This window comes from Neltuma alba, unplaced genomic scaffold (genome assembly GCF_004799145.2).
Source record: "Neltuma alba isolate B1F8T4 unplaced genomic scaffold, ASM479914v2 tig00010554_pilon, whole genome shotgun sequence".
NCBI classification, from domain to species: Eukaryota; Viridiplantae; Streptophyta; class Magnoliopsida; order Fabales; family Fabaceae; genus Neltuma; species Neltuma alba.
Window position 1 is genome coordinate 7841 of NW_021635421.1, and position 13170 is coordinate 21010.

Consider the following 13170-nt stretch of genomic DNA (forward strand, 5'->3'; position numbering starts at 1 on the left):
CTCAATAACAATCTAGCTAATAATGACAAGTTTTAAAATAAAAAATAACCATTTTAAAGATATATTTTATAATTATTTTTTTTGGAACTTTATCATAACTCTTTCTGAAAAGAACGTCTCTTATGAAACGCTTTGTCGTTTGGACGCCAAGTCACCAGTGGTCTGTCGCTTCACGAAACCGCCGATGACGTATAGCCACGCCAAAACTCATCACCAGAACGCAACAGTGGCAGAAATCGTAATAACACGACAACCCAATGGCATTTTACTATCCTCTTCTTCACAAAATGACGATTACAGCTTCGAGTACCAAGCGACGCAACTGATGATGCGATATGCTTTTGGTCTCCTCTCTCTTCTTCGTCTACCTCAATTCTCTAAAGTTTGAGCTTCTACGGCTCCTTTCACAGTAGCGTTAATCGGTAGGTATCTTTCAGTCTCCGTTTCTCCCCTAATTTACCTTGTCTCTGATTCTGTTCACTGTTCGCCACTGCTATGTACTATTCTCTGCAGTTGACATTGAATTCACCTCCTTCTGATTGCGATTATATGTGTTCAAATGATGTCTGGCAATCGTGTTTTGTATCACTGTGTAGAAACTGGTGCGAAAAATAAGCATGTTTTAGCTGGAGTAGGATTGAAACTTGAGAATTACATTATCTTCTGTGAAGGAAAGGCTGTTTTGAGTCGATTTCCGGTATGATTTATTCTTGTACTGAGAAATTCACAATTCGAGTAAATAAATCACTGTGGGTCACGAAGTGGACGTAAGTAGAGTATGACTTCAAACCATTGTGTAGACGAAGATCCTGTTTAGTTTCCGATTCTGCAGTACGCTTATGTTATCGGGATGATTTAGCCTTTTAACTCTGTGTCTACGTCGATCACATGTTAAGTCACCTGAAGTGAAAACTACAAGCGTGCGATGACTCTTAAGTTTTGCAGTCAAGTACACCTAAATTACCTGAAGTGCTTCAATTTTTCCCTATTACCATGCTCTGATTATGCAAGCCCGTTCGCCTGTTCTTAATAAAATCAATTGAAGGCACCATTTACCATGACAATAAGTCTGATCATTGACATAGGCATGTCATATGTTCCATCTATTTCAAAATAATTGTTACTTTGGTTTTTGGTATTTTTCAAAAAATGTCATTTAATTCTTTTTTAATTTAATATTGCCAGGATTGTTTTTACTACGTTAACCTTTGTTAATATCTCAATCTAATCCAATAGCGTATTTTGGAAAGTATTTGAATCAAGGATATTTTAGTAAAGTATAATTACATTTTACTATAATCTGGTTATTTAATGATTTCCTCGGTCTGTGTAAAAGACCCCAATGCGGCAATTATTTTGAAATGAAGCGGAGTAAAATGATAGTGGAATGTTAGTGCGAAAAAAAAAAAGTGGAATCAAAAGGTTTGGAACATGGAGATCGGTTTTCCTTGGTGGTTTGATGGCTCGATAGAGCAATGAAACTATGTCAACTGTGATTGGCTGAGCTCCAGTCTAGACAGTGGCGACCTTGGGCAATAAATTCTTAAGCCTGAAGTTAATGTCTGGATAACCTTTAACTGGAGACTCTTAGGCAAACCTAGATGCTTATGGCATTTATAGGGAGTGCAATTTGCCACTAATTGTTTTTTTTTGCAGTGTTGGCATAAACACCGGTTAATTGCTAAGTTCATCGAAAATTGGGAACTGCATCCGCATTCAGAACGACGAAATGGGATCTGAAGGGCCAAAGGCCATCACTATTCATGTAACCGGATTTAAAAAGTTTCAAGGTGTTGCTGATAATCCAACAGAGACCATTGTTAATAAATTGAAGGATTATGTAGAAAAGAGAGGTCTTCCTGCAGGAGTTACGCTTGGGAGCTGCACTGTGCTTGAGGCGGCTGGGGAAGGTGAACTTCCACAGCTTAACCAGACATTGGAATCTGGTATTTCAAAAGATGCTGCAAGCAATGCACATATTGTGTGGGTTAGTTTTCTTCGTTTACTTAGTTATAGTATTGAGTAGAACTGATTGAATTTTTGGTTATGTCGCCTGATTTGTATGTCATAATTCAGATATGCATTGCAAGAAACATAGTTTTTCTGAAAGTAGCCTTTATGAAGTACATGGAAAAGGGTCAGGGACTTGCTGACTGGGACAAAAATGGAAATAATGAACAATGTTTTTCCTTAATCAGTCATTAATTCCATTTAATATTTTGCAGTTAGGTTTAACTTTCTAGTCTTAATTATGATATGATGGGAGCATCCTGGTTTTCAGAATGATTGCTATATAGTAAAGTGTCAGGCAGTCTTGACAAAGTCGATAAAACTTCACAGTACACATTTAATTTTATATTGGTCCAGTTTTAATGGTGGTTTTTTTTTTTTCAAAAAATTTTTTTGACTGGAAGTCACCGCCCACCAGGTTGCACTTTGTTACCATCAACACATGAATGCTCTGCATTTGCTGTGGGGCATTGCAATATTGCTAATTGCTCTAGCGATACAGTTCTTGACACCCTTTCTGAATCTTTTGGCTTCTTTTTCGGGGAGGATAACTTACCCATAACCTACTGGTATATTTTCCCTTCTTTGTAATAAATATGTGTATTCTTCTGAAGTGTTGATCTAAAATAATTGTCTATTATCTTCTCTTTGCCATCCGTAGCAAGGTAATCTTGTGATTCCACTGAAAGTGTCTTCTAATAAGTTAACTATACATGTTTTCCCGTGCACTGCATGAAATTTGAGGAATGAGCTGCATTATTCATAGCTTTTGGCTAGTGTGGCATGTTATTTATTTTATTTTTATATTGATATGTTGATGATATATTGTTTTTCCTTCCTCTGTTGTATGCTAATTTGCAGTAGATGTTTGAATAGAAATATTGGTGTGCTATGCATTGATATGACTGTGTTGTGTCCTGGATTGGTTTAATTAAGGGACTTTTCCTGCATTTTTGCTTTAGCTTCACTTGGGGGTGAATAGTGGGGCTCTGAAGTTTGCCATTGAGCGGCAGGCAGTAAATGAAGCCACTTTCCGCTGCCCAGATGAGTTAGGCTGGCAACCTCAGGTGAATTATGGTTTTTGTTCTTTTATTATATAGGCTACAAATTCTCCATGGTATTTTGTTGGAAATTGGAATACCTTAAATTTTTCTACATCAATTACTTTACCTAACTTTTATATTTCAGCAAGTCCCAATTGTGCCTGAAGATGGAGGAATTTCCCGAACAAGAGAGGTATCTTTTGATCCATATCTTTTCAAATAGCATGTCATTGGACAACTGCATTTAATGGTGTTTTGGGATTATTACCTTAAAACTTGTATTGTTTATTCTCAATGATGAGGATTAAAAGTTGATGCTGGTTCTTATGATGACTGGGAAAAGCTTGTAGTTTTGTTTTTAACTTGGAGATATTTCACTCTATATGAGGAATATCCTTCCTCAGCTCCCCCCCCCCAAAAAAAAAAATGTTTGTAATAAAGAAGTACATGCAAATAAACAGGGAAAAAGAACACCAAGCACTAAACTTCTGTTAGGAGAGTCAAATACCCAGGACACCCGTATAAGCTTGTTTTCATAATGTTGCTTTTTAGATCTGGGGTGAGTGTAAATATTCCCCGTTGATGGCAAAACAAAACTAACCAATATAAACAAGCGATGAATGTCTTGTCTCCATGATTCTCGTCAACATCCTACAGCGTGGGACGCTATTGTGTGGTAAAATTTGTGTAAGCAAAATGTCTGGTAATGTTATGCTTGCTTGAACGCATAAACATGAAACGTGTGCTTCCCGCTCATTTGATATGGTAGTAATTAGCAATAAAATCTATGTAGTTTACTTGCTGAGCTATCACTTGTACCTCTGGCTTTCCCTGACATTTCTCTTTTCCTATGTTATTGAAGACCTCTATGCCTGTTGAGGCAATCTTCAAATTCTTGAAGAAGGAGGCTTTTGATGTGATTATATCAGATGATGCGGGACGCTTCGTCTGCAACTATGTTTACTACAACTCCCTCCGATTTGCAGAACAACACGGTAACAAGTCTCTATTTGTCCATGTCCCCCTCTTTTCAAGAATCGATGAAGAAACCCAGATGCGATTCACTGCCTCTCTTTTGGATGCCATCGCTTCTGCGTTATAATTTTATTAATTTGATTGATATTTATAAGGATTATCATGTCGTCTTGTGCTTGTCCATCCATCTGTATCAGCAATATCAATATCAATGAAATTGTAAAATAATATACAAATGAACCAGGGAATCGCTGCTGTGTTTTTTCGAGTGAGATGCATTGTTGTGCTTACCATTCAAAGCAAATCATTGATGTTCCAAGACTTGAATCATCTCTTGCACTGCGTAAATTTCTGGTAATTGCTCAAATATCTGTCCACGTTATATATACGGAGTTTCACGCATGGTATGGTTGTTAACAGTTTGAGACATGGTGGTTCAAAACTTTCTTATTTATTGTTTTTGTGGTAAGATGGCTTTGTTAGACACTGCAAGATAAATCAGTCAATATAAAAAAAAATATAAGGAGAGTCATCATGCTATTAATAAACTATAAATATAAATGGTGTTTCTCTTTTTGGGCTATGTACTTCTCTTTTCTTTTTCACCCTTTTAAATGCTAGAAAAATATGTACAACTTTTGTTAAATTTGCATGTTCGTACTTATCCGTCTGTTCCATGAATGAAAGATATCTAATGTAGAAATCACAGCTTGTGAATGGTTTGCGATGCATTTTGTCTGAGAGGGCAAATTATTATAATGTAAAAGAAGTGGCAAGAGCATCAAGTGACCAGGGAACGTTGAAGAAATGGATGGTTAAGGCATATGGGTATATTTGATCCCCTCAGTCATGTCTAATTCATTTTCGTCTTTCTCGTGTGGATAGATTTTCGCCTCTCTAAGTATGATTGGATGGTGTTTAGTACGGACTAAGTTTTTTTCCTTTCACTTGTTAGTTTGGGAAAATCACACAATTTTTTTTTAATTATTAAATTTCAGATGAGAAATTCCTAAGTCAAGTGTTGTTAAAACTTGTCAAAGTATGTGAATCAAATCTGATTTAAGATTTAATAATTTCAAACTTCTTTTAATGGGATTCTCTCTATTAGTTTTCTCTATGCCTTTTAACGCTTAAAATTACTGCATTTCCAATCCACAAAGTGATGATATATAGAGAATTTATGTTATCCAAAATCAATCCGGATGGTCCGGATTTGTTAGATAATCTTAGCATGTGTTAATATATTTTAACTTTAAAATATTTATATGCAAAATAGAAATAATCTATTAATAGTCTGCTGTTCAAGAATAATGATTCATAAAATATATAAATGGTAAAATAACATCTGGTCAAAAAAAAAATCATAAAATAACATACATTGGGTCTTACCATTCTATTTATCCCAAGAGGCCTCAAGCTGACTGGATCAATTGGGCCGGTCAAACTTCCGTTCGTGTAATGGGCCAACCTCGCATTGGAAAAGAGAATAATTTCCACAAACTTGGAACAAAATTTTTTAAAAAGTATTTTTTTTAAAAAAAAAAAACCTAATTAAAACCCACGAGAAACAAGTAAGAGACTGTAATGGGATTTGTTAAACTGGATAGAATAAAAATCCTACATCTCTGTAATTTTTGTTTTACTTTTAACTTTCTCCGTCCTTATCTTAAAAAATGGGTGGGAGACTGTTAGTTAAATTTTCTTCAATTTAACTTTCAGGTCTTAAGTTTGCAGCTGCATTAAATAATTCTTTGGAGAAGTTGATCCGAATTAGTCGGGTCTAAATAGTAATCAAATACTAGGTGGTTGGATTAAAAGAAAAACAATATAAAAGATAAATACAATCAAATAATATTTTATTTTTTCTATATGCAGAAATCCATTTATCCAGGTGTGAATTGGCAAAAAAAATGTCTGTCATTTAATTTAATTTCAAGTACATTATATCTAAAAACTAATATACTACTTGATTTATTATGTTAGAATTATGTTACTAGCAATAATTTTCCCCTCTTTATGCATGGAACCTTCTGCTAATTGATGTTTAGGGGGAATAAAACAAGGTTAGGCAATCAGTTAAATAAAGACAATATGAGACTAGCGAGATAAATAATTTGTGCTGTCCATAATTGTAATTAGCATTGATTAAATATTCATAAATAAAAAATTAATTACTTCCTATTTGTTCATTGAATTGTTACATTAAACAAAACAATCATGTTGAATTGTTGATGCTTGTCTTGCCTTCTCATCAAAAGCTGACAAACCTAAGCGTTGTGCAGAACTGTAAAAATATTGACATTTTTGTCTAAAGTAACATATAATACAAAATGGGACCAATTTTCATGGACTATTTTAATTATAAGAAAACTGTTATTCTACAGTGAAATGGAATACAAAATGGGACCAATTTTTATGGACTATGTTAATTAGAAGAAGAAAACTGTTATTCTGAATACAAAATGGAACCAATTTTCATAGACTATTTTAACTTAATTATTAAAAAAAAGGCTGTTATTCTACATTGAAAATGGAATACAAAATGGGAAGAGTTTTCATAGACTATTTTGGACTTTATTGAGGTCACGATCGAAATCACTTATAAATATGGTATATGTAACTCAAGATAAACTCTTTTCATATATTTACCTCATATTTTTAAATTAAGATTAAAGGCTTAGAGCGCAAGGTTTTTGCCTTTTCCAACAAGTACACTTTTTAAGATTTGAATTTGTGTTTTTCTCTTTACAGAGATGAGGCTGCTTTGTTGGTAACTTTTATTCTACATTGAAAATGGAAAACAACACAAGAAAAAGAAATGCTATGCATCATTTTTCTTTTACATCTCATTCCAAAAACGAAATTTTGCCCCCAAAAAAAAACAGAGCTTGGACATTACAATCTTTCATCTCTAGTAATTCTGTTTGAGTTAAAAAAGTCTGCATAATTATCATAACTTCTCTAACAGTTCTATCTGTTCCTAATTTACTTCTATATCTGCCTCTCTTACTCAATTTAAATATATGAGTAGATTAATTTGTCCATTTCTATCTAAAACTTATTGCCCAATCCACAAGCCACATGGGATTCAACCATATGTGTGGTATCTTAGCATATTCATGTAGGATCATATTGGATAGAGTCTGTCAATAAAGACAATGTATTCGTATTTCACAAGTCACCATCAGTTCTGCTCATCATCACTTATCTACATGTGTCTTCTGCTGCATCTTTCCTTCCCTTCTTTGACTCTCTGATGCCAAGTAGTTTTATATGAGCTACAATTTATATATAAATTCACACACACACACACACACACACATATACATATTTTATTGTGATAGCCTGTCACTTTACAAAACTCACCAATAATTGTGTTACACATCATTTATATGTAGAACTACAGTGTAAAGCTCATGATGTGGTATGTTTTGTCTGATAGAAAGAAGGAAATCAAACAAAAGCCAAAAAAATGCTTATATGGATGTAAGAGTTAAATAACTAATTTATAGAGACGAAAAAAATAATTTAGTTATTTAAAAAAAAAATATGTTAACTTTTAAAGTACCTGTTTGTATTATGTATACTCAATAGAGATAGTTAAGAAAAAAAATATAAATTTAAAAAATAAAATGAATTAAGATCTTATTTAATAGAAAATACTTATTCTGACTTTTAAATTTTGAATCAAAAGTAGTAGTCGGATTTTTTTTTTTTTTTTAAAAGTAAGTAGTCGGAGTTCAATTCTCAATTTTTCTTTTTGTATGGAAAAAAAACCTAGTTAGTAATATCTATCATTTGCCCTTTGTACTTTGAAAAATATACTCCTGAGTCATGCTTGGAAAGGGGACTGAGGGAGAGGAATTGGGATTGGACTAAGGATTTGGGCAAATTGTAATGTTTGGTGTGAGATGTTAAGGATTACTGGGGATTAAACAATGCTATATAGATGGGATTATACAATCCCACTTTCCCCCATGGTAACGACTTTTAATTCCTGGGATGACTTGACAAAAATGTCCTTGTTTATAATTGGACTATAAAAGACAAAAAAACATGTTTATTTGATAACTTGTTCTGTATATTGGTGACAATACAAATACAAATTACCCCTATAAATTTGCCATAAGACGGTCTTTTAATTCTCCATTAAGGAAGTTTTTAAATAAATTTTGAAAATGGGTGCTGCGCGTTACGAGATATTCTGGAGGACAAATCTTGAACTTTTAGTCAAGTGCTTCTTATCAATTTTTCAAAATAAAATATAATAATAATATAGGTTATAAGTATATTTTGTTTTATTCTTAAATTACAGAATATTTTATTTTGATTCTTTAACTTTAAAAGCAAACTTTTAGTTCTCTAATTCTAAAGCCGTTAACAAAAAATATGATATTAAGCTCTGTAAAGTTAATAAAACATTAAATATTAACATATTAAGTTTAATTTTTAAAACAAACATGATTGTTACAAAAATCATTAATTTAATATTAATGATTTTAGGATTAAAAGACTAAAACTATATTTTTTTTAAGTAAGGATTAAACTGAAACTTTATATAAAATTAAAAGACCAAATATATACTTTAGTCACAATATTATTAATGGAGGATGTTTTAGGATAATACTCCTCCGGTCCTTAATATAGGACCTATTGTTGAGTTGATTTTGGTCCTAAATATAAGACCTACTTTTTATATTTATCAATTTTTCTAAACTACTCATGTGAATACTCCCTCAACAATAATTAAGTAGAGGAGAGAGAGGAGGTATTAAGAAAGATGATTATGGTATTTTAGGAAAAAATGTCACATTTCTTATAATTAACTAACTTACCTAACTTCCTTAATCTAATCAAATTAGTTAAATGGGTTTTATATTAATGACGGAAGAATAAATACTAATAAATTTACATAACGTTATTGATGGAAAGTATTGGAATACATTCTAGCGGACAATCTCGTTACAAATTTTAATGTATTTATTTTTTCAGGAAAAAAATACATGATCATGTGGTCTCGCATTCCCAGGCGTGCATAAGGTTGGTGTCCCAAGTTCTAAATTGCCAAGGGTATTATACTCTTTTAATCTTATCAATCTTATAAAATAAATAAATGTATGTACTCCCTCCACATATTACATCTTAGCAAACATAAAATAAAAGCCGCCTTCCCATTCTCAATCCCATTAACTATTCCCATCCATAGAAAAGGGATATAATTGCTTAAATATCTTGAAAGTACTTGTGAAAAAACACCCCAACATCTGAAAGTGTTTTTTGACTTTTATATGTCCTGAAAATTTATTTTTGTACAAGAAATATATTGACTGTTATCTATCATTAAGTCTGACCATTGAATTTTGTGATTTGACCAGTATATTTAACGGTCAATTTAACAGTAGATAACAATTTAAGGTAAAAATGTTATGAAATAAAAGTTTCAGAGCATATAAGAGTCAAAAAAATTCCAAGTGCTGGATGCTTCTTCATATATGCTTTCAAGGTATTTAAGTATCTTATTATATCAAAATCAATACTACGTGCTAAACATGACCTTAGAGTTTCAAAGAGGGGGGGAAAAAAAAAGAAAGAAAGGAATTGAAAACAGATAAAATTCCTTTTTGATTTGTACCATCTTATTTTAACTTCCCAATACTTGTTGGGACCATTACAAAATCATCCAGCTATGTAGGAAAACAAACACTCATGAACTAACTAATAGAGACAAAGCTGAAAAATTACAACATTGCAAAACATGAATCCTTAATTAAAACTGAAAACAAGAAAATAAACAGTACTTATTATTTTTCTGTTTCTAAATATAAAATCTATTTTGTAGTATAATTATACTTTACACTATAAAAAGATTTACATTTAGTACAGACAGGTAGAGGTATTACTCAAAATCAGAATCTGCCAACTGGACCTGGTACCCCAAAAACATGCCTACCTGCTTTATCTCAAAAGCTTTGGGATCTTGTTCCACTTGATTTATATATAAGTCCTGATAACATAAACTATGATCCCCTTCTTTAACAATACACACATCAAAACAATAGACTACTGCAGAAAATCTTATGATATGATGAAGAAACTTTTTATGCATTTAGAATTATTCTCTGAAAAGATTGATGGATGTGAAGTCTTGAGATGTCATTTGGAAGGAATAAATTAAAAGTGATAATCAACAAACAGTCACTATGTTGAGATCTCATTCTTAGTTTTATTAAAGCACCAACTGATGATTATGCAGCTTCTTTCAACATGAACTAATCACATCCTCATCCTTCTTCTTCTGCATAAGTTGGGTCTTTTCTGATGAACATCCACATCAGTAAAAACCAAAACCTCACATGGCAGAACACTAATCATCATACCCAAAATTTGTGTCCCGTGTGTGATTGTGCCATATATATTGTTATCTGTGTGTGTGCCGAGATAAGGGTCGTGTCCAAATTACAGGCCAAAGAGTATGTATGGGATAAGGGGGTTGCAAGGAAATGTTTTTTTTTGTTTTTCAAGGGAGATGAAAATGAAAAAGCAACTACCTTGGGGGCTTAAAGCAAATCCGTGAGTATCCACAAGTATATAGCTGAAATGTGGGCTTTTATTTTTATATAAGGCATCTTTTAGTCCTGAGATTTAATCTTATTTTGATTTTGATTGATTGGCCATTAAATTTGAAACCAGTGATTTTGGTCCTTAAAATTTAATTTCATTTTGGTCTAGTTAACAATTTTTTGTTCTGCAATGGTTTTAGTTCATGAACAAGGTTTGAACGGCCCAAAACAACTTGCTTCAAATTTTATGAACAGAACTAAAATGAAGTTGAATTTTAAGAACTACTCAATAATATTAACATCTATATGCGTGTGTGTATGGGATATGAAATGAAGGACGAGCCAGAGGATGGAACAAAAATGATGGAGATGGGAAATACAGTTCTGTCTTTGTCTGTCTCATGAACATATATAAGGACAATAAAAAAAAGGGAAGAAATAAAAGAAGGTACATACAGATAGCAAAATGGGTCTCTTTCTAACTGGGAATTCACATGCATGTTGCTTCCATCCACAAACTACCACATCACCTGCGGACCACCACACCAATGAAAAGCCCTTTATGTCTATCTATATGAATAGCAAGCAGCCCAAACAAATCATAATTTATAAATAGTTTCAACTTCACATTTCTTATGCCTTTGAACTCGTAACATAATGGCATCATTGGTTGGTTTTCCCCATAATAAGTTCAATTCCACTTGTAACCCTCATATTATATCAGTGCCTAGTCCTCTAGTTTTTTAAAAAATCAACTTTTTTAAAACTTAAGTCTATAAAATATTAAAACAAGTTTCTTTTAGTGCTTGAGGGAAAAAAAAAGTATGGTGAACTAAAGCGAAACCTTGGTCAAGCTGGGGGAGAAAGAAAAAGAAGTTTGTGAAATTCAAAAAGGGATAATTCCAACAAACTGAATTTCTTATGAGTCATAAGTAATTTTTTTCTTATAATATATGCATGGGACCACCATAATCAGTCTTTTTTTTTCCCCATACGACGGCTAATAAAAAAGTCCACATCATCTGGCTGAAAATCTTATAGATTACATTTGCACAAGTCATTGTGAAGTGTGAACTTGTTTTTCAGGTTTGATTCTGTACATTAATTGTCAAAACTCTAAGGCGATCCGTGAACTTAAACACGTGATTATAGCCAGAATTACCTCCAAGTTAAATAAGCATTTAACTTTCTTCTTTTTTCCAATATTTTCGTCAGGAAGAGAACAACTAACACAGTTATTTGAAACTATAGATGGATCTTAACTTATTTTAATTTCTAAATCGATAACACCATCAATTTTTAAAATAAAAAAGATATAAGATGGATGGGAGTTCTTTACTTGAATAAATTATATATGATTGCCCTTAACTGGGGTATATATATATATATATATATATATATGCAGATAATTTCCTTAGATTTATTGCTCTTCTTTTGTCAGTTATTTTATAAAAATGATAAATATGGCATCAGGAGTTATTTACGTAAGAATTAAAATTCAAGAAAGGTTACTAGCCTAGGTAACTCAAAATTTGAGAAGGTTATCCGCATAAATAAAAATAAAAATAAAAATAAATAAATATTAGTCAATAACATAACATATTATCCTTGAATGTAATGTAAAAATTCGGGTCATCTTTTTTCTTGGCCAAAATTAAAGCGCCTATTAAGTACTACCCTTAGTTCTTAACATACTATCTAATTTGTAGTTTAAATTAAACTACAAAATAAATCTTATATTAAAAATTAGATGATAGTATAAAATTGTGAGTTGTAGACTTAAATAAAGAAAAATGACAGTGCAACAAATTGTAATAAATAACTAAAGTGAACTGTAGACCTTTTCCATCTCATAACTATCTGTCTTGGCATTACTCACCAAATAATAATAAACAAGAAACATATAGTGCTTATACTTTAATGCAAAATCCAAACTTAGTTAAATATAATGTCTACTCTCAACAAACAAGCTAAGTAAGCTACATGTGTCAACCAATATTTTGATAATATTTTTTAAATATTTAAAATCTTAATGTCATCAATATTTTGTTAATGGAGTCAAAGCACTAGAGAGTAAAGAGACATTTTATAAAAATAAGGAATATAATCAAAACAAAGCCTTACGTCAAGTGAAATACTAAAAGTGTATTTCTCTCACTTTCATTTTAAATTTTTTTTCAAGGAATATTTGTGTATTCTTTAAATAAAAGTATCTGAACAACTTTGACAAATTTTATAGAATAATAATTTGCCCATGCATACACACAAACGCATATATGATTTGATGGAGGTGATCCTTTAGCTACCCTTTTTTTTTTTGCCAGAACTTTAGCTATTTTTTTTAAGGCTGCTTAATATATGTAAATATATATATATATATATGTTCTTTTTTTATATGTTTCTTGATCTAGATTTCTGTCAACATAAAATTTAATTCCCCCCTTCATATAGGTGGGGACCAGTTCTAGTTTTGATAAAAAGACAAAATCGTAAACTAGTATAATTTTTTTTATTTCTTTTTAGAAAATTTTCCGACCAAAACACCCCAAGGATATGTGTGATTTCTCTCTCTCTATATATAT

The 13170-nt window shown here is 31.9% G+C and overlaps 1 protein-coding gene across 2 annotated transcripts; it reads left to right on the forward strand.

Annotated features, from left to right (window-relative positions):
- The first annotated feature begins 322 nt into the window (after nucleotides 1-322).
- LOC114756970 (pyrrolidone-carboxylate peptidase 1-like) lies at nucleotides 323-4355 on the forward strand. Of its 2 annotated transcripts, none has more exons than XM_028945953.1 (5): nucleotides 323-422; nucleotides 1657-1987; nucleotides 2973-3077; nucleotides 3199-3246; nucleotides 3916-4355. In XM_028945953.1, exons 2-5 carry the CDS (start codon nucleotides 1730-1732, stop codon nucleotides 4153-4155), a joined length of 651 nt encoding a protein of 216 aa, XP_028801786.1. In that variant the 5' UTR covers nucleotides 323-422; nucleotides 1657-1729; the 3' UTR covers nucleotides 4156-4355. The 2 variants fall into 2 exon arrangements, with proteins under 2 accessions (XP_028801786.1, XP_028801788.1); XM_028945955.1 differs by lacking the exon at nucleotides 323-422 and adding an exon at nucleotides 635-697.
- The last annotated feature ends 8815 nt before the right edge of the window (nucleotides 4356-13170 follow it).